This window comes from Acanthochromis polyacanthus, chromosome 2, assembly GCF_021347895.1.
Source record: "Acanthochromis polyacanthus isolate Apoly-LR-REF ecotype Palm Island chromosome 2, KAUST_Apoly_ChrSc, whole genome shotgun sequence".
NCBI classification, from domain to species: Eukaryota; Metazoa; Chordata; class Actinopteri; family Pomacentridae; genus Acanthochromis; species Acanthochromis polyacanthus.
In genome coordinates, this window is record NC_067114.1 from 42,872,948 (window position 1) to 42,899,113 (window position 26,166).

General features: G+C 40.2%; 2 protein-coding genes across 4 annotated transcripts in view; one reads left to right on the top strand and one right to left on the bottom strand.

Moving 5' to 3' along the window:
• The window catches only part of LOC110955612 (protein kinase C-binding protein NELL1), a 393,573-nt gene that overhangs the window by 186,551 nt on the left and 180,856 nt on the right, over positions 1-26,166 (top strand). The gene's annotated exons all lie outside the window — the stretch shown is intronic.
• Positions 3,624-9,517, bottom strand: LOC110955613 (piggyBac transposable element-derived protein 4-like). Its single transcript, XM_022200671.2, has 2 exons — positions 9,290-9,517; positions 3,624-7,409 (listed from the first exon to the last, which is right to left on the bottom strand). The coding sequence occupies exon 2, from the start codon at positions 7,278-7,280 to the stop codon at positions 5,427-5,429; it is 1,854 nt and encodes a 617-aa protein (XP_022056363.2). The 5' UTR covers positions 7,281-7,409; positions 9,290-9,517; the 3' UTR covers positions 3,624-5,426.

Below are 26,166 nucleotides of genomic sequence, written 5' to 3' on the forward strand. Positions count from 1 at the left end.
AACGCTTTTCTGTGTCTCATATTCCAGCACACTGCGATGACTTTGGCAAAGCATGAATTTAATATCATCCTAACTTGGTGGTTTCACCTCATACAAACATGGGAGTGGAAATATTCCTTATGAAAGCATTTGCTGAACATTATTGATTTGGTTCCTGGGAGATTAGACATTTAATTAACATTGATTCATAGATGTGCTCACACGGGGAGCAAATTAGTGTCCCATCGCTTGGGAATGTTCCTCTAACTTATTGCACGTCGCCGGTTTCCTTTATCTCTGCCCGCCTCCCAGTCTGCAACAGGGAGAGGAATAAGAATGATGTTCTGTAGAAGTGTGGAAATAATGGAAGAATATGATCACATTCATGAATTGCAGATTTCTACACTTTGTCATAAAGTCTCTAAAGGAAAAGTTCTTTCCATGAAAGCACAGTTCAGGGTGGAATCTTGTTCTTTGAGGTCTGGATCGTTTTGAAGGCAGTTAACAGGTTCTCCCAACTTCTACTCTAAATTCAGCTGTCAGTTTAATAACTTTATTGGGCGAGAAAGACATTTCCTTTTGTCTGTTTAATCTCCAGTCTTGTCATTGTTATAGCTAAGGCGATTAGGTCATTTTTGCAGATTCTTCCTCTCAGAAAGTGCTTTCTTTCATCATATGTCTGCTACACTGTGATCTTTGTCCATTCTTAGTTTATTTTCAGCGTCCTTTTACTGCACTGTAATCTGTTGCTTTTTCTGCTTGAATGTTGATTTTATCATTTTATTTTGCTTCATGTTTCTTCCATTTTAGTCATTCCTTTTAAGTCTTATTTCTTTCATTCACCTGTCTTAGCTTGGATTTGTCGTGGTTTTCATGCGTTGTGGTTGTCATTTTTTGTGTTTTGTCGTAGTCCTGCTTTTAACTTGTCCTCCTAATATCATGTGTTCTTGTGTTATTAGTCTGTTTTAATTAGAAAGCATTTTTAGTCTGCTGCTGTTGTTTTAAGAAGTGTTATTTACACTGGGCTCATGTTCCTAATGTTTTTATTGCTTTATTACATAAGAAAACCTGCAATTTAATGGAAATGTAGAAGAACAGCCTGTAACTTGTCCACACAGTCCTGAACATCATGTGTCCACAGTAGGTTTTGTAAGTGAGAGAAACCATCGAGCTCCTAACTACAGTTTGTTTCCAAAAAGCTGGAAAATGCAACATGTTCTCACATATCAGTATGCTTACGCTTCCAGTGAGTCATGACTGAGTAAACATGACTCGTGAACTCTTGTGACCTCTGTTTGTCTAACCTTCAAAAATATGCCGCATCAAAACATCAAAGGCAGTTTAACTCTTTGAACCCAAAAACCTGCAGGCAGGTTTGTGAGTCACGATGTGTATCATCTGTAAACATGAAGCTGTAAAAATAGAGAGATGCTGGATTTTAAACTTTTTTGATCGTTCTTGAAATACTTAGTTGTAATGTGCTGTTTGGTTTGGGAAAGAAGTCAAATCTAAGCTTAAAATTATATTTAAGCAAATTCACTTTGTTCTGCACTTTGCTTTTGATAAAAAAAAGCCAAAAATAAATCGCTTGATCTAACAAAATTCAGGAATAAACAAAATATCCTCTTCTCCTTGACGCAATTGTGACACTATTAGAGACTCAGCTACAACTAAGAGTCACATTACACAATAATCCAGTACTTTTTTATGGCTGAATTGCAGGATGTATTTACACAGAGCAGATATCTTGTATGTATGTATGTATATATAAGATATCTTGTGTCTTATGAATATTTTCATACTATGGACTCTGTAGTGGTAAAGGTTGACTATAATCAACTTTTTTCCTATCATTATCCACTCAGAGCCAATATGTTGCCTAAAATTGCATGTTGACACCCATTTTATGTATTTCTCTTCTGAGCTTTTGGGGAATTCAACCCCAGTCCATTTTCACACTAAATTGGAACTCCGGCAAAATGTAAACAAAGCCATTACATGCATCACGATATCGATCAGATCTTCGGAAAAGTAATGAATACCAATAGGTTTCATGCATGTATGAGTCATTTTACAAGAAGATAACAGAATATGTTGCACTGTGTTTACAACTTGATCTACTTGATCATGCTTGGGAGCCACAATGAAGGGCAAAAAGTTAACAAATGTAGCACAATCCAAGGTGGCGGACAACCGGTGAATGTAAACAAAGCTGTTTTATAGCACTGAGTAACGATGTATTCGTCCACTCTGCTCACCAACTAGTTGCACGTTGCCAGTAATGACAAAACGGCATACGTCGTAAACTGAAGACCCACCCGTAACCAGTTCCGACAAAACAGCATAACGTTGTAAGACGTCGTAAACCGAGAACCCCTTTTATTCTAGCTGGAAACGACTGATTTTTAATGGAATATCTATATGGGGTACAGACCCATTTCCAGTAACCATCACTTCTGTGTTCTAATGTACAAAAGCTAACTGATGATCAGAAAACCCTTGTGCAATTATGCTAGCACAGAAATGAAAGTGTGAATTTTCATGGAAAACGTGAACTTGTCTGGGTGACCCCAAACTTTTGTGTCTTTAGCTCATTTAGTAAAGTAGGTGACTCAACTATGCACTGAGTGGATTATGGTTGCCTAATTGAAAAATGAAAAGTAAGCTAACTACATGAAATGTGGATGAACATACAAAGATCTTTACATTTGCTGACAGTGAAACAATGCAACAGGCAGCAGGACCAATAATGACTGGAGTGGCTTATTTCATATTTCTGTCCTGACAAACTGTGATGTGTCTGATGTAATTTTAAAGCTGCGTGGAGCTGCTGCCCCGGTGTGTGCTGTACATATGGTGTCTGGTAAAGCGTCAGGTTCGTGTCGTATTGAGATTCACAATGTGACCATGAAACTGACAGACAGCAGGTGTGCTTACAGTTTAATTAACAAGAATTGTAATCATCAGTTGTTTTGTTTTTTTAAATTCCCATCACACTATCTTTACTGGTCCAATTAGACTCATCGAGAGCTGCTCTCGATATTACACGTTCATGCAAGAATGCATGCAGATTTAAACAACACAAACACACACAGGCCAATAGGAGTGTTGTGCCACAATCTTTCAGTTCACATCTTGCAAATCATTACAGTTGTAGCCTATTTCTGCTGAACGTAAACATCATCTTCAGGCAAACACTGTGGATTCTCTGTCTTATGTCCTCTCTGGCACAGCTGAACTATTGAAAGATGAAGCAGAAATTCAGACAATCTCTCCCTAAAAAATGTTTTATATCTGACTCCGATTTTTTTTGGCCAGCTTTGAGATGTAATTATCCGAGTGACAGCTGTGTTGAACATCTTGAAAATGTCCAAACCTCTCCAAAATTGCTTTTATGATAATGAAAAATGTTATGTTTGTAACACTCCCAATGTGCCACATCATTATTTTACATAATTAGCATCACTGAATCATGTCTCCAAGCATCGCTTTCCAAAGTGCCAGAATGATCTCAGCCCATCACTGTAAAACCACTCTGTTATTCATCTAGAACACCAAAATGAACGCTGTGTGCAATTATTATCATTTTTCCCATAACTGTGCTCCCAAACATTACCAATTATTAAAAATAACTCAGAAATAAGTAGCTTTTTAAAAAGTTTATTCTAATTTTACAGAGTACAGAACATCAAAACCGGATCTAACCCACATACAAATACACAAAACATCAAAATACACACTGGAATAACATGAAAGTGTAAGATTGAACTCAATCAGAGGTACTCGGGTCCGTAACAGCTGTAATACAAGCTTTGGCAGCATCATGTGCCAAATGGTTTTCCACTTTGTAAGCGTGTGATCTTTTCAAGTTTTGTTTCCGAACCCCATTTAGCCGAGGACAGGAGAATGAGACTGTGAGGTCACTGCTTTCATTTTGCACTACATCAAGTTTTAATACTGCATTTCTGTAAACAGTTTCCTTAAATACGCACAGCAATTGTAAAGTTTCTATCCACTGCTAAAGTAGTCCACGAGAATGTGATCTCAAAGCAGTCCTACAAAAGCGCATCCGAAGAAAGTCTCATGTTTCAGGTTTGCATTGATGTAGTATCAGTGTGTTGAGGTAAAGTGTAGAAGTACTGAGGTACTGTGGCATAAAAACGTCTTATATGCATTTCTAATCGTCGTCTGCAATCGATGTGGTGCCGAGTCGCATTACTGGGTCTCAAATCGAAGAAGCCAAGTCCATCTGAGTCTGATAAATGCTGCCCGAAACCACAGAGGTTTGATCCTGAGGTAACTAGAAATGGCAAATATTAGCTGAGATGCTGAAAAAAGAAACCTGCATCAACCGAGAGAACCAGTAAAACCAGTATAAATGTCATAATGCTGTAACCAGTGCACATGAAAACACGTCCAGTAGTATAAATAAACAGTGTACAGCTCTATTATTATTACATCCAATAGTTACAAGATACAAGTAAGCTTCCAGTGATGTAAACAAGAATCTAAATGCTAGATAAAAAAGAAAAGAGGATGACATGAGGTATGTATTTTTACAAGTCTTCCAGGTAGAGCTAGGTAGATATGTCTGATCCTACTTAGGGTCCCCAAACTGATTCTGGGTGTGACATCGAATGATTGGTCCAGTTTTCAATCAAAATCTTATTCAAGTCAATGTATTACAGCTCAGCAATCAGTCTTTGCAGATGTGTGAGTAAAATTACATGTAGTAGTCCAGTTGTACTCGCTGTCACATAACACTGTTCAAAGCTGGTGGGTCAAAGACCACCTCAAAGACTTTCAAGCAATAACTGCAGCACCAACCAGAACCAGTGAACATTGTTATTTCTATGAACAGAAGCTGGAAAAAACAGAAGTTTCTTGGAGCACCTTTGGAACATGCTGATTCCTGATTAGTATGAGAAAAATGTGGAGCTTTTTTTTTTTAAACTGTAAATCATGCAAGAGATGCCTGTAAAAAACCCCAAAATAAACATAAAAAGCACACTTGAACATAAGCAGATATTTCCCCTTTTAGGATTTTAGAGATACTTTGAAGTATTTAAATGGGTAATAAGTGGAGGAGATATTGAAGCTTTGGGAATGTCTTTATTTGAAAAGATTTATCCTTTAATGTAGATCCTCTTCTAGTTCACTAAGCACAGTTTTTTTCAAGTTATTCTCTATTCTATATCTATTATCCAAGTATATCATATACTGCATGTAGATCATTTTAACAGGAATGTTGGGGACTCTACATAATCATAAAATAGCCACCAAATAAGGAGAGTTTGACTAATGAACCAAAAGGAAGTTGATATTTGTTTACTAGTGGTGATTACAGGCACATGATAGTGAAAGGCACATCACCAATTTAGTGAATACTGAAGTTTTACCCCTCCCAAAGGCATTCATACAGACCTTTTGCAAGTATTTCCAGTAACTTAAACACAGATATTATTACTTCTGTGCCACTCACTGTAGCAGTTCCTCAGGGAAGTGAAACAAAGTGTTTTTTGACATGTGCTGCAGTAGACCGGTGACTTTCTCTTACAGACCACACATGTCCTCCTGCCGGCGGTGGCCCGGTCTCTGGAGGCCACGTTGCTCATTTGTTCTACAAAGTAAGCAGGCAGGTGACCTAAACCTGGAGCTGGTGGAGCCTCAGTGGAAAGAGGTGGCACCGAGGAGGGAGAGCCAGGGGGAGGGGAGGTGGCATTAGACGGGGAGGCAGGTGGGACTTTGAATGGAGAAGCAGGAGGCCTTTTGAAAGGAGACGCAGACATGAAGTTTTGTGGAGCGGAGCGGCGTGGAGTAGAACCGATCTCAGCCAGAGACAGAATCAGCTCTTCCCTGAAGTTCTTCTGTGTGACCAAAGGCTGTTTATGCATTTTGCACATTTCTTTGTAGAGTATAAAAGCGTTCACTGTGGCTATGTCCACTAAGTGATAAAACAGAGTTTTGTACCATTTCCTCGTCTTGTGAATGACGTTGTAGTAGCCGATGAGTGCGTCCGACAGGTCGACACCCCCCATGTACTGGTTGTAATCTCTAATGCAGCTTGGAATCGGCACCTGCTTCACTGTCCACTGTCCATCTGGGTTCTTCACTTTGCGGTTGGCCATGTCGCTGCTGTATGCTTTGTGAATCGTGGAGCACATCATCACCTCCCGGGTGTCGAACCACTTCACAAACAGCAGCTGTCCCTTTCTGATCCAGCGGATGGTTCCTCTTGGGGTTTTCTCCGGCCTGTTGTTCTTTTTCGTCTTTGGATAACCGGCTACGTTGGAACGAACGGTGCCACATGCCCAGATTTTCCTCTTGAGCAGGTCGAGGAATAGAGTAGGACTGGTGTAAAAGTTATCCACGTAGAGCTTGTAACCTTTACCGAGAAAGGGGATGTTCAGGAGTTTCATGACGGCATCGTAGCTGAGCCCCTTCCCTGTGGGTTCACATTCCCTTCCCCCGTACACAAAAAAGTTCAGGGTGTAGCCACATGTGGAGTCTGCCAACACAAAAAGCTTAAAGCCCCATTTGGTAGGCTTGTTTCTAATGTACTGCTTGAGCTTGATCCTGGCTTTGCTCGCCACCATCCGTTCATCTATAGAGATGTGCTGGTGTGGATGGTAGAAGGTGTGGCAGGCCTCCAGAATCTGCTCGTATAGCGGCTTTATCTTGCAAAGTCTGTCATACCCGGGCGTCCCCTTCTTTTGGTCGTTGGCTGCTTCGACGGCCGGGTCGCTCATGTGTAAGCTACGGGAAATGGCGAGGAAGCGTCTGCTGGGCATGACGGAAGCAGGAAACGGCAGGTTGAAGAGCCGAGATCCTCTCCAGAAGTCTCTGAGAGTTTTCAGCGGCGCGATACCCATGTAGAGGACGATGCAGATGAAGGAGTACATATCTGCTGCCGTGACGGGCACGTGTCTCTCCTTCTGCTCCTGGGATTTCTTCTCCCCGTAGGCATTGGTGTTTTTTACCAGTGTGTCGATTACTGTTGTGGAGAAGAACAGCTGGAAGAGCTCGAGTGGCGTGTAATTCGCTGTTCTGTTCAGCTGCGGCCCTACGTCCCGCTCAGGTCTGAAATGCGGCTGAGGAGGCTCCATGTCCTCCTCATCAATACTACGCCACTGATCTTCCTCATCCGCTTCGTCCTTGTTTGCCTGTCTGTCCGGCTGCTGCTTCCGGCTCGGAGTTTTCCTGCAGGGACTAGAGAGTGTCTTTCTGGCGCTGGGGGAGGAGGAGTTTTTTTGGGTGTAGATCCATAGTGGATCTTCTTTCTCAGGGGACTCTGCTCCCATTTCTTAGATGCAGATTTGAGGGGTGATGATAGCGGAGAAGATGCAGAGCGAAGCTGCCTCCTGGGAGATCTTCTCTTCATAGGTCGACTGTTCCCCTCCTCATCTGAACTATCCTCCGTGAAGTCTTCCCTGTGCATAAAACAGATAGTTTAGGGTTAATCCATTAGCAGCTGATGCTTTATTACCTACAACTTAAACCTGGAACTACTGGCAAGACAGAAAATCAAACAAAGTGTATAAAGTGAATCATGGCAGCATGTTTTTCTGCAAGAATGTGACTTAATTTGTCAGATATTTTATTTTAAATGGTTTCTCATTGGACATTAGAGCAAATTTACTATATCAAAATGCAAACCAATATTTCAATACAAAATTACAGATAATGTAAAGCAGGGTGATATCCATCCTGTCCTTAAAAAATACTAAATTGCCAGCATATTTGAATAATATGAAAAAAAGAGATCATATTGCAATTATTTTCACAAATATTGCTGGGAAAGTTTTTTTTTTTCCCACTGAAACAAAAATTATGGTGTTTTGCTTTGGTTTTTACCAAACATGTCCTTTTAAATCTAAAAAAAATATGATTCATAGACAGCTGCACTGCACCAAAATGCCAGAAATGGCAGGTGATTTTGCTCTTGGTCATATTGGGATTTTCATATCATTTAGATGAATTGTTTAGTCCTAGTTGTCAGTTTTCACACACCTCAGTGATGCACTCTAATACAACAGCTCTGCAAAAGTTTGAAGACCTCCTACAGAGGTCAGAAAACAAGATTAATCAGCCTGTCAGAGGACAGAAAAAAATAATTAAGTCAAGAATATAATCTGCAGATTAATCAATAATGAAAACTATCATTAGCGGCTGGGCTGGTCAAATTAAAAAGCAGCAGACGTTGGGATATTCTGACTTTCGGTTCCCACTGTAGGTCAAGTTTCAAAAACACTGGAAGCAGCTCAGTAACATCTGTCATTTGACCCTTCCAGCTGGGTCAGTTTCACATCTGTCACCTCCAGGTTGTAATGCAGACTTTCACTTAAAATTTCATCTAAAAATAAAAACAGCACCATTAGGATTTTGACATGTGTACAGTCTCCAGTCCCAAGCTGTCTTCAGGGTGATTTGTTGTCATAAATAAGCACCAGTGAAGACATTACACAAACATTTTTGCAGTCTTAGCAGCACTGAACACTATGTGTTCAGAGTAGCAGTCCTTTCAAATAGTGGGTGTATTATAATCATGATGCACTGTTTTTGTTCTGTCCAATGCTTCATCTGTTCCATCATCTAAAGGTGACCAGATTATTGTTGCTTGGGTGTTAAACAATGACAAAGTCATATTTTGTGATCATATATATTAGGGTTTTAAGTTATTTAGCTGATAAGTCAAAAAACGTAAAAAAAATAAATAAGAAAAAGAAATACAATATAGAATACAGAAGTTGTGCACTTTGCACAGGTGCCCACACGTCCTCCCCCTCCACTAGGTCACTCTTTGTTAAAATCTAAATCCGCCACTGGGGGTGATTCGACATTTTTAGTAACGTTATTACACTCCAAAACTGTTTCTCAATACGAATACGGAGAAATATATTCAATACGTGTATTCTTGCACCGCGATATGCCCGCCCCAGGAGCGCGCAGGTGCCTCATGCTGCAAAAAAAGCGGATGATTTCTGTGCGTAAAGTCAACAAAACGTCATTATAAACTTTGCTTAAACGGCACCCGTGCAGCCCGCAGCTCTGTTTAGGTGCGTTTCCCGTGAGGTTGCTGAAGATTTGTGCACAGCTCAGTCCGCCGCTGTGCAAGTTATGCGCTGAAAACGAGGCAGCGTGTGCACAGAAAGAGCCGCAGCCAGAGCGCACAGGCGCAGCAGGTACAATCAGACTGACGTACTGCAGCTTGCATTATTTTAGGATGCATATGATTCCTGTGTGGTTTGACTTGCACGTCTTGGTTCAGGAGCTGCACATTACTTTGGACCGAAGCCAGCGGTAAACTTACTTCTCTGATCCTCGGGCCAGCCCTCTCGGAGTGTCGTCCTCGTCCAGGCTGCACCGGCTACACTCGCTCTCAGAGTCCGAATCTGATAACATCTTCTCGGACTCATCCTCGGACTCTGACAGAAACATGTCTGAAACCTGCCGGGCTGCGTTTTCCTTTTGTTTAGTTCATATCGGGGTAGTCTTTCCCCCCTGCGGATCCTCCCACTTTCACTGACAATAGATTCCCCTTTACGCGGGTCTCCGGTCCGACAGGATGTCCCGTCTTCTCATGACCATATATGGTCAAAACGACAGCCCCATTGGCTACAACTTAAAGAGAGTTTCCGCCGTGCAGATTTCTAACTTAGTGTACATGGATGTCAATAAAAACATGCTTTTAAAGATAGGAAATTAAATGTACAGTGAGCCTGCTTGAATTTGGGTCAGCTGCAGACTTTGGTGAACCACAGAACACCTGATAAAGTCTCTTCTAAAATGGCCACCAAACTGTACTTTCTACAGCAGACACTGAAAGATAATCTCAATATCATTTGCACTTTTACTTTCTCAATGGTACAGGCAATATCAGTTCAATTGTCATGTGTAATACTTCATTACAATGCGCAATAACTGCTCAACTATCATTGCCAGTATTACTTCTTACTTTCTTTTCCAGTCTTAATTTAAGTTCATTAGTTTTATTTTAACTTTTACTAGTGCATAATACTTCAAATATCTGGCACAAGAATTTCATTTGGGATTAATATAGTTCTGTCAGTAATGATTGCTGATTTGCAGATACATTCTCTGCTTTTTGAAAGGAATTTGTTTGTGATAAAGTTTCAGATTAATGCAGGAATAAACATGACTCCACAGCTCTTGAAGTGCAACTTTGGATTTTAATTGAATATTAAAAGGACTGTGCTCTGAGAGTTGTTGTTTTGAAGTTCAAGAAAAACATACAAAAACTCTGCCTAAGGGGAGACAATTCTACCAATACAAATCGGCCTTTAAGTTCTTTCTTAGTTTTAAGACTATTAATTTCAGTAATATCACTTTTTCCCCCTCAAATTAAATTATTGAAATGTCGTGGTGGAAAGATAACATTGGAGATTCATGATGGGAAAACCCTACACTGAAGTATTTGATAATTTGTTCAGTCATCAAAGCACATTTTCATGAAGAAATGCAGTGAAAATGTGTTGATTGATAATTCCAAGCAAAGCGAGCTGCTAATAGATGGATTTTGTTGTTAATTAATTTATTGACTGTGAGGCAAAGCATTCAGCGGCCCTCATTGCTTTAATCTTGTGTGATGTAATCATCATCTATCAGATTTAATGTTTTCTTCTTTTACTAGTGAGCAGATTTTTTATTACTTCATGGAGTGAGTAAGTCTTTGATGTGTGCCGTGCTATTATCTCAGGCAGCACGTTTGATCAGCTGCGTGGGCTAAACGTCCTGCACTAATATGTGTTTGGAAGTGCAGCGATATCATAATCATCTGCGTTATTCATCGACCGCGCTACTACTGGGTGACCTCGCTTCACCTGCCCCATTAAAAGTCAGAGACGCTGGTGTTCGCCTCAGTGAAGAGGCTGAATAAACTCCCACTCGCTTTACCAGCCTCAGCCTCAGTCCCAGAAACAGAGCAACAGAGCTGAATTAGGAGCCCTGATGATGCTTTTTATTCATCACCTCGACCCCAAAGGACGTTCATTACAGGAGGTCACAGCGAAGGGGTTTGTCCGCCTCCTGTGGACATGTTTTAGAGCAAAACATGCAAAGGACCTAAAGGGCCAGTTCACAGGAATCATTTGAGATACTAGTTTCCTGTTTTGTGGAGGTGAATTACATTTTGCTCTCCCTTGTCAGAGCATTTAAAATACAAGCTAGGAAAGTATTCGGAGCACAGTACTTCACCAGGGCTGCTCAGTCGTAGCATTTCCAACACCTGAAATCTTGACAAAAGTCCTGGCAGAAATGACGGCAACATAGAATGTGGCCATTTAATATAGATGTACCCACAAACAAAATGACCTTATGCTGAGCACAGGCGTGTGTTATGCATGTGTGTGCTTTGTACGGATTGCGTGACCTATAGCGGGCAGCGGGAATTGATGGGACTTGGAAACAACTTCACAGTTTGATGAATTGTTCTTTGTATCATTTCTGTTGGACAAGTCACAATAAATCCGCAATGGTGGATTTGTAGTAGGATCGCAATCATGTGATCGTCAACAGGCAGCTGACATAGCGCTAACTTGTTGTCATAGTTACAGTGACACCATGCCACTATCTCGCAGTGATACAGAAATCTTTAAGAAATCCGTGGATCCAAACTATAAGCCAAGTCACTGCCAAAATCTAATCACTTGGTCCTTGTGTCATTTCTGACCTTTCCTAAAAATTTCATCCAAATTTGGCTGTTCGTTTTTGAGGAATGTTGGTAACAGACAGACAGACAAACCGATAGTCACATAGCTCCGCCTCCTTGGTGGAACAATAATTCACAGACTTTACTATACTTTGTGCAGAAAATGGTGCCTTTTAAAGCTACATATGAAATTTGTGCTGTAAAGGTCTTTGTATGTGATCATATTGAAACAGTGTTATATAATTAAAGATAAGGATACACTGTGTGACTTTTTTCCCCTCCAGTAAATATTTTCTCAGAATTGCCACTTCACAGCACAACAAAATGTGTAAGCGGTAAACGCTTGTAAAAACTCCTCTCGTCTTTCTGTTTACAGCCCGAGCCATGAGCGGGTCATGAATTATTCAGGCTGTCATAGCTGTGAATTCAAATTCAGCAAAGTTTAAAGGTCCTATTTTACTCACATTTCTGCCTTTTGTGAATTTGTTTTTCATTCCACCGCGTCCTGAGATACTGTAAGTGTGCTTCATTATTTATTTATTTATTTTAGAATGGTTGAAGTTCTGCGGGGGGTGTACAGAAGGTGCAGCTGCCACCAGGTACAGACACTTGTTATGTGAGCTAATCTGAACAAGTAGGTTGATACACAAAACAGTTTGAGTGTACATGATGCATAGATTACAGAATTTAACAGCATTTTTCTTTGTTACATGTCAGCGATCACTGATGAGCATTCAGTTTCATCAGATTATTAGGATCTATTGCTTATTTAATAATAAATAACCAAAGTAGAAGCAAGACATTCTTGAAAATTCTTAGTAAATCAAGAGGATTACTTTTACACACTGGGAAAAAAAAATGTAAAAAAAAAAATCCATAAAAATGTGGCAGAAGGCTGCAGAAAAATCTCTTTTAAAAAATGTTAAAAAAAAATGTAACATTAAAAACAGCAAAAACTGTCAGTGCCTGACACTTAGTACCAAAAACAATGTTAAAAATCCATAAAAAATGACACATTAAATAACTGTAAAAAACTGTGAAAATCTGTTCAAACACAGTACTTTACAAAACAACAGTAAAATAACAGTTACTATATGTACCGCACACTCAGTATAAAACTGTTGTTTAAAAGCTGGAGATTCTTTCCTAAGGTAAGTATTTTAATTTAATCAAAATCTACATAAAATGCCACAAAATGTGACCAATTAAATAGTAACTGCCTTTCAATTACATCGACATCATGAAAAATTATGGATCACTACCTGAAGAATGCAATTAAATGAGTTAATTTACTACAACACGCTGTAGCCTTCATTTAAATCTGTTTATTTATTAAATCCTTTATCATAATTGTAACTTTTTTAACACTTTTCTGGCATTGTTTTTTTTTGTTAGTTACTTTTTCCCGTTCCAGTAAATCCTATCAAATTTTGATTCATGGTTTCTCAGTCGCATCTCACATATTTAATGTCTAGTCGCTGCAATGTCTCTATTTTTAAACAATTCAAAACATGTTCCCAGAAACGGCGATCCTGAAAAATGGCTTATCACCAAATGTGCAATTGAGTGTGAGAATTTATTCGGAAATAAGAATTCAGATCTGCTGCTGCTGTTGGCTGTCAAAACACAGTTAGAAAGTCTATATTTAGACTTACTGCAGGTTTTTATTGTCGTGAACATGAATGCACTGCTGCAGTCTCTGCTAGAAGGTTGACGACAGACAGTCATACAGTATGTATTCAGTCCTGTCAGTTTTACAGCAAAAAGAGATGAATTCAAATCTTAAGGCACCGGATTGAGTATTTATTTGCTGACTGATAAATATAGGTTTGAAATTTTACCAAAACTGCTCCACTTTATTGAGTAAAGTGTGAAACAAAGCTCCCTGCTGCAGAGTAAGTGGAGGATGCAGCCACCGGCCAGGCCTCTGAATGATGCATGTTCTGGACGTCTCCTCCGTGTGCTGCTGACAGGATGGCGTGTAGCAGTGTGTGTGTGTGTGTGTGTGTATTAAAGTGTGTGTCTGCGTGGGAGGAGCTGGTGATGGCACTGACACATGTCACCAGTCCTCTGTGGGAGTCTGAGAATGCTGCAGATCTGAGCTGCGGATGTAATCTGCATTCATGTTTAATAAAGCAGCGAAGGAGGAGGAGTTATTCTGTTCATACATGTTGTGTGTGTCAAAGTCGTGTTCGTTTCCACATGTATATTAGGAAGTCGGTGCTATGCTCTCCTTGTTCTCCACGTCTGCGAGAGTCTGCTACAGTCCCTACACTGGGGATAAAAATGAATAGAAATAGCAGCAATAATCCAAAAAATATATAAAAATCTGTGTAATTATATGGTCACACATTGAGAAAAATTAAATTACTGCAACATTTATATGTTTTTATATGTGGGCATGTTGGTCAGTGTTGGCCTTTTTTTCACCGTCAGCGTGTAAAAATTTTTTTTTCTCTTAATTTTACTCGATATTTTTTGTCATTTAACAAAAAAAGGAAAGTCTGAAAAATGGCAATCAATTTATTTACAATTAAGAAAACATAACCACACATACCTGTAAAACAGCAGTGTTTTTTGCTGATTTTGAAAATGTATTTTATGGTCAAACACCGTGAAACAATGTGTTACCATTTGTGAAAATACAAATATTTTGATGGCGAGATCAAAAATCTTTTTTTTTTTTACAGTTGTGGCTTGTTGTTCATGGTTACCGTGTGGTTTTGGTGGTGTTTTTTCTGTGATTTTGCTGGTTGCTTTCCATAATAACATTTCCATATTCTAAAATAACAGTAAATTTGTTGAAAACTGTGAAAAAAACCTGGATTTTTTTTGCAGTGTATGGCATAAACTTTGTTCTCCATGTGGGCTCAAGACAGACTAGAAAATAGTGCAAGACGAGTTTTATACCTTCTGCTGCTTTGACTGTGTAAGAATTCACATGATGTAAGTTCTGTCACTTTCCCAACTCTGTGAGAATCTGCCCAGACCTGTCTGCGTGCAGCCCAACATTTTTGTCTGTGCTGAAAACGCTACAGGGGCAATAGTGCAAATGTTGGCAGAACTGCATTGATATGCACATAAAACATATGAAACAGAGCTGTAGAGGCATACCAGCTAGCAAAGTAGCACAAAAACAACTGCAATAATGCATCCAAAGTATCTGCAGCTACCTGTGTGAGTCCATAAGGGGGTAGAATCAATAAATACTGAGCACAAAGCTGTGTTGTTGGATCTACTTTGGATGAATTAAGTATTTTGTGCAAAAAATAACATTTTTTTTTTTTATATGTATCTCTAGTTTGTTCCTCTGACCGGTCTGTCTTCCTGTTACTTATTCATTCAAACAAGGTTTGCCAAAAGCGAAGTTAAAACATTCATAATCAGTGGCTATAACATTGTATATACTGTAAATTCCAGAATTGTCCAGGAGGCTCTGGTGCCGAAGAAAACCTTTATTGTGAAAAATGTCCTCCCAAGAGAACAATGGTATTTGTCTTGGCGTCAAATGCAGCCTGGTTAATACTTACCTGACCATTCTGTGGTTGTGCAACGTATGACCTTCAGAGATAAAGGGAAAATAATTTCATATTGTTATAGTGCTGCATATTCTTTTTTTTTAGGAAGGATGCCAATGTGAACGTGTTTTATTATGAACAGAGATCACTGGATTCGTTCCGCTTGCAGTCAGTCAGGGCGGGAGGTCGTAAAATATCAGATTAATATGTAATAGATTTTCAAATACTCGGATGATGATGATTCAAGCGTTTATTGATTTTTTTATTAGCTTTTATTATCTAGCAAGCTTTCATGCGGCTCTCTTCGTGCTACAAAAGGAATGCATTGTCTGTGTGTGCATTGTCCTTGCTGTTGGACGCTGCTGAAAGACTGGCTGTGACTTTTTCATACGTTGCAGCAGCTAGTTGCAGATTGTACTGTAGATTGCACAGTGCAGATGTGTTGAGCACAGTGGGTGGACGTAGCATGGGATTTCTGTAGAATTTAGAACTTCCAAATCAAAACACCTGCAAAATCCAACAGAAACCACTTCCACTGCAACTATTTTCATGATGAATTATGAAGGTGTGGACGTCATAGAACCTCTCTCGTCATTATTTTGAGCACTGTTTGCTTTCCTGGAACATGTATAGTGTAACATACACGGTCGTAAATTTTGGGCTGCACGGAGACGTCTGCAGAAAGATTGGACGTGGAAACAATACATTTGCCTTTTTCAGGGCACCAGTTCTGAAAACACTCAAATGGGTCATGTTGAAATGGCAATAGTGAGTGAGCTGTTTTTTATTAAGACTGAAGGACTTCTAAAAGAGAGTATAATGGGCAACATTTCCACAGATATCTTGCTGGTGTGGACCTTGAGAGAGCCAAAGGATAGCGTTTGGGAAACCCAGAAATAGAGGAGCAGGGCGGAGTGATTGGCGTTCCTTGAGTTGTGCAGAACAACTGAAGAAAAGTGTGTGTGCAGCTTTTATAACTCCTTCCCTAGATGAAACGTATATTTAGGACATAATGCATATTGCATCAGTTTGGATGCTTTGCCCTGTTGTTTTCAAGTGCTGTGTTCAAATACCAGACAGGGAACAGTCTTGACTGAGTTTCATACCATTGTGAGCACTTCATGCCAGGCCTCTAAAACTTTCATGATCCTCGGTTAGCAGGTGTGTGTATGAAAGGAGGAGATGGAGGGTTGAAAGAAAGCCACAAAGATAAGGACGGAGCGGGGCGAAGACTGATATTCTGTAGCATCCGTCATCTCTCAGCAGCACTCGCATGCGCTCGGAGAAAACAACTCCTTTGACACAGCACAAGGCCACTGTTTACTGAGATTGCCATAAAAACTAAAAGAGAATGAATGATTCAGACCACTGTGGCAGTGTCGGCAACATCTGCTGCTCTCTGGGCTCCCAAGGATATCTGCTCTCTCTCCGCCGCCTCGCCTTCTGTTCATCTACACCTCCATCTTTATTTCATTCTACTCTACTTTTCCATTTGCTCTCCATGTTTTCGAGCGCTTTCTCACACCTCCTCCTCTGTTATGCACCTCTGTCTTTTCCTGAAAGCTGAAAGCTACCAACACCCCCACCCCCACCCCCCCACTAATAAGTTGACTCAAACTTTCCTGTGGCTGTAGATGTTCTAATTCTTACTGTGTGTGTGTGTTTTGTTTGGTTTCGGTGCACCGCAGTGATCTGATTATTCTCCCCTTTCGCTGCTAATCTGTTTTCAGGAGTTTTGTTCACACCTGTAGTTCCGGTTGCTTTATTCAGTGCCCGTAATTGCTTATTATAAACCACAAAAGAGAGAGAAACCTGATTATGAGGCCATGTGTAACTTTACTCCCGTAAAGCTTCTGCAGTTTCACAGAGAACGAATTACAAACTTTTGTTTAATATTATCCATCGTTCTATAATGTTGTACGGAAAGCTGATAAATGTCAGATCATTTTTAAGGGAAAGGTAGGACCTCAGCATCAACAGATCAGCCCTTTGAGTCCGGTTTTTGACTATTGGTCAAAGTTGAACAGCTTTCAGTCCCTTCAATAAGTACCAGTGAACAAATTAGGTTTACTTCCTCTGGTATCTCGAGCAAGCTTTTGTTTTTTGTTTTTGTTTTGGAATTCAAATGATCAAATCAGAAAAATACATGTGAATTCTACCAATTGCTATGCTTTTCACAGTAGAACAATGCATTCTCAAGCTGTAGCTGCAAACCTAGATGAACTCAAATCAAATCTCTGACTCCAACAAACCAACTTCTTTCCAAATATTGTAAACCTCAAGGGACATTTTTGTGTATCAATCCTGACAACCACCACCTTATATTACAGAAGTCTAACATACAGGTACACCACTTTTAAAGTGTTGTGCAAGAATATTAAGAATAAAACTGCTCCTGGAATTCAATTTTACCCTTACATTTCCCACAAAATAGTCTTTTTAATTAAGTGAAAATGACATTTTTCCAACTTGAACCTAAACCAGATCTGCAGCACGTTAGACGACATTCTGACAGAAGTACTTCTTTAACACTGATTCAGTGACATTTAGCCGGCGGGGGGTCATCAGAGGAATCTCAGTAAAAACAGCATAATGTAACCACAGCTTCTTGCCCTAACTTGATTACTGACAGTAATCAGTTTTTTATGAGCATGAAAGTGCAGCGAGGCTCCCTCTGCCTCGCCGACACAATCAGGCAGCGTTTGATACACCGTGAATAGAGAGTTTTCTGAAAAATGTCACATTGCAATGTGAGAGCGAGCGATAGAAGATGAAGGCACTTCCAAAGGTAACAGCCTCCTCTGACCACTAGCAGCCAGGAAGCTCATTAAGTGTTCAGGCCAACCGCTTCCCTTATCAGTTTTGCCCTTTGAGCAAAAGCTGCAGGCGCAAATGGAGATTCGGTTCAAGCCATAAACTGACCGCATTCACATCAGACACATTTGTGGAAGCACACTCGAACTCTTAAATGCTTCCTCCTTCAGCCTGAGCGATTTGAGGAGATGACATCAAATCACCTGCAAAGTAGGAGCAGAAATCTGTCAGGAGAACTAAGTGAGGGTCATTAGTACAGATAATGTTAGCCAAACCAGCTGCAGGACTGTGGCACCACTAACTCTGTAATATTTAACAGCTTCTTAATGAGATCACAGTTGAATTATGTAATACTTTCCCATGTTGTATAGAAGTTGAGAATAATTTCATGCTCATGTTAGATCTTGCATGCAAAAATAACCAACTGGAAACCTCAAGAGAGCTGCTATAAGTGGACCTGCTTATTCTCTGTAGTTTGTATTGAATGCATGCTGTTCCTCTCTGCAGCATCCATACATATCGAGTTCTGTTCCAGACACTACAAGCGCACCGAACAACGGATTCACAGAGCAGTGAATGAATGTTCTTTTAATAGCCGAGCTTTTAGCCTCGGGGTATCATCAGAGCATCATGAACAATCCGAAAATCGCTCGAGATAAAGAGTTAGTTATCCCAGCGAGACGGTTCTCAGCAGAACAGCTTATGGCACTATTACAGCACTGCATGCTGTCATGTTCTTGACAAGTGATCTCTTGTGGTCATTTGAAAATATTTGAGTCAGAAATAAATTTACTTTGGCAGAATGCTGCAAAACGTCTTTGAGCATCGGAATTATAAGCTCGTTCTAGACAGAAGCTTTCCACCGTCTACCAAAAGTCAATAACTTTTATATTCCCTCACCGTAAGAAATACTTTTGACTAGTCTTAACATGATTATAAAGATCAAAAAATGCTGAAATAATATTGTTTGTTACTCATGTGGACCATTTTGGAAGCAATGTTACAGTGTTCCTAATATTTAGATAAAATTTAGAGGACTTTTCTCCTTTTGCAAGATCCCAAATTTGATTAGAGTCCGTCTTTTTCCAGACTCCATACAAATCAAGACCTACAAAGTCTAGTGTTAATGCTGCTAAGTTGCTGGAAAACAGCCCAAAGCTGCAGACAGAGAATAACGTTTGCACTTTCTGAGGATGGAGCAGGTTTTCTGTTAATCACAGGGTTAGTAGTTCAATCTCTGGGTCCCTGCTCACACCAACATAAGTGTTCTTGAGCAAGACATTGAAACCCTACGTTGCTCACAATGACAGGTTCACACTTTGCATGGGAAACATTGCAAAGTGCTTCGTAGAAGTGGGTTTAAAGGTGCAACATAATGCAGACAATTTACAACCTTTTTCAACCACAGATTGACATGAGAGGAGTTAAAGTGTCTGCTTTTCAGGCAGACCAGGACACATGTACTGTAAGTGACTCTAAGTCTAAGTGAGTTCAATGACAAATGACCTCTTTCGTCACCTCGGTAATGGAGACTCAACGCAGCAGAGAGCAGAAACGACAAGAGCTGCCTACTCCACAGAAAACACCAGAATACACCCCAACCCGGTGCTCAGTATTCTTGAGGTGATCAATCTGTAATCAAATAGTCACTTGAAAGATGTCACCTCTCTTCCTGCACGTCATTCTACAGTCCTTTCCTTGAAGATAGATGAGTGTCATTGTTTGAGGAAACAAATGGTTCTCCTTTGACTCTTGAAGCTCCACGATAAGAAACCGTCCACAGACTGAACAGATTTGGTCCGGCAGTTGCTTCGGGCTCCTGCAGATTGTCAGCTGTCCTGGAGAGCAGCAGAGGTAATCGCTCCATTGGCTCCTAATTACCCAACAACGCTAAATGGATTTGTTGGTTGCTATAGCACCTAATAATCACCCGGCACAGACCCGGGTAGGAATGTAATATGAAAGGCACATTGCGGTGTGTAATTCACTTTGCCTTGGGGGTACAAGACACAGTGAAATGGTCCTTTTTTATTCTCAAAAATGGCGTACAGTTCTCTTTGTTCCTGCTCCTATATGGAGGTTTTTGTTTCTGTAGCACACAGTGTTTTTTTTTTAGAAATCTCATCACTTTGCTGGTTTTGTGTCTACATTTAATAAAGAACAACTGCAAGTAGTTTGTCCTTGTTATATATGCATCATATAGTGCCATGTTTGTTTGCGTTCTTGTTTGTTCTGCTCTGTTGTTCTTCTAAAGAGTTCATGCTGCTGAGTTACATCTGTTTCATTGCCTCGTAATGAGAGTGTGACGTGTCGACACACTCTCTGATTCGAGGACAATGGCAGTATGAAGTTATGGGGGGATTCACAGAAGAAAGGAAGCTTTTTTCCTCTTTTAATCAAGCAGAACGCTTGAGAAAATGTGGCGGTGCTGCGTTTGAAATGAGCTCCTCTTTGATCCTGTGATGTTCTGGTGCTCACTCGGAGCTCGACGTGGGACAGATGACAGTTTGATGACCCAGTAATGACATGTGGAATCATCATGTGAGTAGGATATGGATGGTGAGGGGCGAAACAGTCTCAAAAGTTTGCCGCTATTTTTGGTAGTAACCTACTTAAAATAGAGAAAGTTAAAAAGACATTTGTATAAAAATGTAAAATGCTGCGTGTGATTGACGCGTTTATTGATGATTCTAATGAGGAGATGTTGAAGCTGAAAAGACATAGAGTCTAATTACTGTTTAGGATCAAATAGAGATGATGGATGCAGTTTTTCTTTTATATCCAAGGCTATACTTGATGTGTTTGAAGTCCTAAAAACTTGGCTGTTTTTTTTTCTTGGTTTTCACTCTGTTCCCTAAAAAGGCTTCTTGTACAGTTACATTACTTATAGATTTCCTGCAACATGATTTTTGTTCCAGGGCAATGTGTATTGCAAATACAGTAACTACTTTGCCCTTAATTTAGCGAGTTTGAAAGTTAGTGAAAGTCTGCATAGAAGTTTGGTTTGTAGTTTGGCTGACTTTGCAGATAGAGGCAATGGTAATTCTGTATCTCTTATCAAATCTGCATTATCGTTTCCCTTTTTTATTAACCGTCAGAACCACAAAACCCGACAGCGTTTTTTTTCTGTTTAAAAAAACTCCAAATTTACACCATTTATCTTAGTCAGAAACTGAAAATGGATGGAATCTGTATCAATTTTCTAACAATCTTTCAAATAGTCATCTGCCACTCTTTTGGAAAAATTGACCAAATCTAAGGTTAAAATCGTGATGTTTCATCAAAATTGCTTTGTGTATAGTCTCATTTAAAAAAAACAACAAAAAAAAACACAGAGAATGAATCATTCATATTAAACAGACTCTGTAAAAAAGTTAATCTCTCTGCACTAAACTGCATCCTAAGAAGCCAAGACTGAGCCATTAACAATCCAGTGTGATCAGTAATTCAGAGCTTTTTTGGTTGTTTTCACCAAAAAGGTAGAAGACAGGTGTGGGCGCAAATTAAAAATGTAATGTTATTGGTAACACCTGTGGGAAAATGTACCCATCTGTTTCTTTTTTATTGAAAATACAAATCTGGATAAAATTCCACTTTCTATTTTTTTTTTTCAAATATGAAATTGTATCACCATCCTCCTGCACAGAATGCATTTCTGAGTTGTCTCTGCTTCTTGCTCGGGCCGTGCTGTTTCCATAGAGGCGCTGGACTTAACATCAAAAGTATACTGAAAGTGATAAAAGCCCACGGTTTGAAAAAACAAAAAAGCAAGTGACAGGTGTGACGCATGGAGGTCAGAATGGAGACTGTAATCACAGTTTCTAACATTAACCGTACCATATTTACCACATGAACATATGACAGAAAATGACAGTTCAGAAAGGTCGGTATTTAAAACAACAAAATCAAGCCTTCATGTCATGTGCCACAAATCTGAAATGCTGTAATTTGGTCCAAGTCTATTCATCTTATAATGCAGCACATTTTATTGAAGTCTGAAAGTCTATTCCAAAGAATTTAAGGTGTCTGTACATGAAAAAGAGTGGATATTATTTCTCTGTATGGATAATCGCAAGATCGCTTATCTCTGTGAATTCTGCCATCTCCGTTGTTATTTCATTTTGGGATTAACATGTTTGGAGTTCTGCTGCGACAGTTTTCACAAACACTCCCCTTGGAGTTAATGCACCTGACGTTGTTTGCATTGTGGCTAATCTGTCCCATTAAAGTTAACGCTGGATTGGGCCACAGTTTCCGCTAGAACCAGGCATACATAGATACTGAAGAAACAGCCAGAATGTGATCATTTTCAGGCAGAATGCTGGAGGAATGTCCTTTTTATCCGTGTTTTTCTGTGCTTCGTACTCTGAGCATGCTCCTTCCTGTTCGCCTAATCTGATTCTATCCGTGTGATATCTGATTCGTGGCCCAGAGAAGAAGGGCTGTGATTTTTGGCACAAAAATGCATTGATTGTGTGCTTGCTCTTTTCATTTTTTCTCCCCTCCTGTATAGTTTGAAATTCTCATGCAGAGGAGGTGAGGGAGAGGAAACCTGATTACTTGATTTGCAGGATACGACGGTGACTGGTGGGAGATGAAGAAAGGACTTGAAGTGCAAGGGACTAAAGCAAAAGTCTGGGGCTTTGAAGGTAGCAGCATGCATTAAATTTAGTCGGCGGGGAGGCTGTTGTTGGCTGTTTCATCTGGAAACAATGAAGCCGGACTAAATGAGGCTGCAGGCTGAGGGGAGGACCTCCCGTGATCAATAATGTGTCTGGTAGGTCTGGGCCTGGCAGGGGGAGAGATTTAAGGAGAAAGGCACACTCCCTGGCTGCAGGGAGGTGTTTAATCCTCTGAGATGTAGCATCAAAGTCTAAAGACCATTCTATTAAGGTACAAGACACACACAGACCGAGAAAGGCCAACGTGGTTCAGGAAAAGACCTGAGAGTTGCCAGGATTAGTGGCGAGGAGGCGACGCAGCAGTCTGACTGGACCTGATGTTCTTTCTTTTTTCGTACCCTTCACTTTCATTTTGTCCTTTAGGGCTGGAAGTTTTCTTGTGAACAAACATCTTTTTAAGAAACAACTGCAATTTGTCATTAAAGCTCTGCTAATCAGTGTTTGTTTGCGTTCACACTGAATTAGCTGAAATATTCCTGAGTCATGAACTTCAAACTAATTGTCATCCGGCTCTAATGCCGCGCAGAACTTTTAATCCTCTTTAAGCTCATAGTTTTGGATTAATAGCAAATTTATTTTATCTTAAGTTTTACTTGTGTCACCATGTCCAGCAGCAGGCAGCTGCTTTTAGCAAACAAGCTCAGCTAAACTATTTACTGATACCAGACCAACACCTCATCTCCCAACAATTCTATTCACTAAACTATATTTTTCTTTTCTCTTTAAGTTTTCTCACTAATATATAAGTCGAAAGTGGAGGCTTTCCACAATGGATGCTTAAGGAGGATGTGTAACATTTTCTGGCCGGAGAAAATCTCGAACAAAGAGCTATACGATAAAACAGGATGCTGCAGTGTTCTAATGGAGATAAAGAAGCGGAGGCTGAGTAGGTGTGGACATGTTTTTAGAATGCCAAATAAACGAATACCTCACACAGCACTTAGGTGGACACCAACAGGACGAAGGAAGCCAGGCAGACCAAAGACCACCTGGAGAAGGACAATTGAGAGTGAACTAAAGGAGATGGGTTTTTCTTGGGAGGAGGCAAAGAAGGTAGCCAAGGATAGAGGCAAATGGCGTGACATCATTGCAGCCTTATGCCCCACTAGGGGTGAAGAGGCTAAGTAAGTAAGTGATATAAGGTAATGAGGAGCTAGGAGGAATGGATCAGGAACTCAAGTTTGCATCTCATGTGGGATCATAATTCTGAGACAAAATTTAGCTTTGACTCCGAATTTTTACTGTCTGGTTAGACTCGGAGGGTTTCAGAGTGGCTAAGGTGATTAGCACTTTCACCTTAGCTAGTTAGCTAGAAGGTCCACAGTTCAATTCCCCTTCTTCCCAGGAACTTTCTTCATGGAGTTTGCATGCTCTCCCTGTGCATGTACAGCCCGGTCTCACGGGGATTCGTGAAACTGTCACGTCAGTTTTTGTTTCGGTTTCGTGCGCACCAACACGATGTCGTCATGTTTTTCGTGCCGCTCACCACGAGCGAAACCTGCTGTGGTAATCACATCTGAAAGTGGTTTATACCGGCGGATTCATGACGATCTAAGCTGTCCATCGGCGTTTGCGGTGGCCGCTGTGGCCGCCGCTTCGGCCGCCGGACATTCTTTAAATTCCTATGCAAATTCGGCGGATTCATGACGATTTAAGCTGTCCATCGGCGTTTGCGGCCGCCGCCGCAACAAGCTCTTCTTTTCAGCCATGGATATATTGTGATGGTGGGATTTATGGTTTCTCATACAGAAGCCTCCAAAAACCCCTGTCTTCAGCAACAAACAAACAAAAAAAACCCTCTCAGGCCATGTGCTACAGTGCCACAGAGGCGTCACTAGGTTTAAAGGACAGGGGGGCTTAGCCCCCAGGTCTCCGCCTGTCAGAGATAAAAGCACAGTATAATTTCTAAATGAAAGCCTGTCACGGCCCGGAAAATGCCCAAATACGACTCTCTGGATGGGGGTCGCGCGAGGGCCCGACGGGTGGACGGCCCGAGCCCCTCCCACGATTTCCGTGTGCGGGAATTGTCTAGTTGGCATGTATGGGTTTTCTGTGGGTACTTCGGCGTCCTCGCACAGTCCAGAAACATGCTGAGGTTAATTGGTAACTCTAAATTGTTCATGAGTGTGACTGTTTGTATATGTAGCTGATAGATTCCAAGATGTCCCCTGCCTTTGCCTCAAGTCAGCTGGGACAGACTCCAGCCCTCCACTACCCTAATGACAATTAAGCAGTGTATAGATGATGGATGGTTAGGTTCAAGCACAAACATGAAACTATCACACTTTGGTTGACACTACAGGCAGGAAAATGTGCCACTGATACTTAAATAGTAATTGTTGATATTTGAATTTCTCAACTTGAATAAATGTAATAACAAATTCATGATTTGAATTTAAATTCATTAGACTGAATCTATATTCCAATAAACTTGAAATCTGATGTTGTTTTAAATTGGTATTGAGCTCTCTACATTCAGTTTCCATGACTCAAATTCACCTCTTGAAAATCAGATTCAGATTCTGTCACGCTGTGCCATGCATCTGGGTCATTTGAGAGACATTTCAGCCAAACGAGATTCCAATTTAAAATTTTACAAAAGCTTATTGGACTGCAGTTTCAGTTTAATAAATGCATTTTTTCTTACTATTCTTTAAAGCGAGAAATTCAGATTGCAAGCTTCAATTTCAATTTCAAATTTTTAATGCAATTATTCAAATTCAGCAATTTAAATTGAAATCTAAATGATTCAGATTTAGTTTCTGGAGGCACATATTTCTGTCCATGGAAGAACAACTAATGTGTGCAGATCACTGAGCTACTTTTTGTGAATTCAATTTCAGAATGTTAGATTAAATTTCAGTTCTATTAGAAAACAGTTTCAGTCCAATGAATTCAAATTTGTGATGCAGTTATTCAACTCTTCAAATTAAAATGATGCCATTTAAAGTTTTATTGCATTGCTTAATTCAGTGTCCTATGTGTCAGTGTGACACATAGTTATTTTGTTCAGTGTTTTTCTACTAAATATAAATGGTAGTATTTATATAGCGCTTTTATCCAAAGCGCTTTACATGATGTGTCACATTTACCCATTCTCACACACACATTCACACACTGATGGCGGAAGCTGCCATGCAAGGCGCTAACCACAACCCATCAGGAGCAATTAGGGGTTCGGTGTCTTGCTCAGGGACACCTCGAAATGAGCACGACAGGCCGAGGATCGAACCAGCAACCTTCCAGTTACAAGACGGCCACTCTACCCACTGAGCCATGCCGCCCCTAATATAATATAAATATATATAAATATAATCATAGGTGAATGCATCAGAGTCACAATCTGCCACTTCTTCCTCCAAGTTAAGAAACAGAACATTTGCAGTTTGCATAATCTGGTTAAATGTATGAAGGCTACATTTTTAAAATACTAGAAAATCATTCAATTGTATGTCATGCAAGAGTATCAGTTAAAAGAACTAGCGTTCCACCTTACATTCCACTG

What these genes read in the sequence shown, in the direction of transcription:
- LOC110955613 (XM_022200671.2), bottom strand. Translation starts at nt 7,280, where the DNA reads ATGGGAGCAGAGTCCCCTGAGAAAGAAGATCCACTATGGATCTACACC.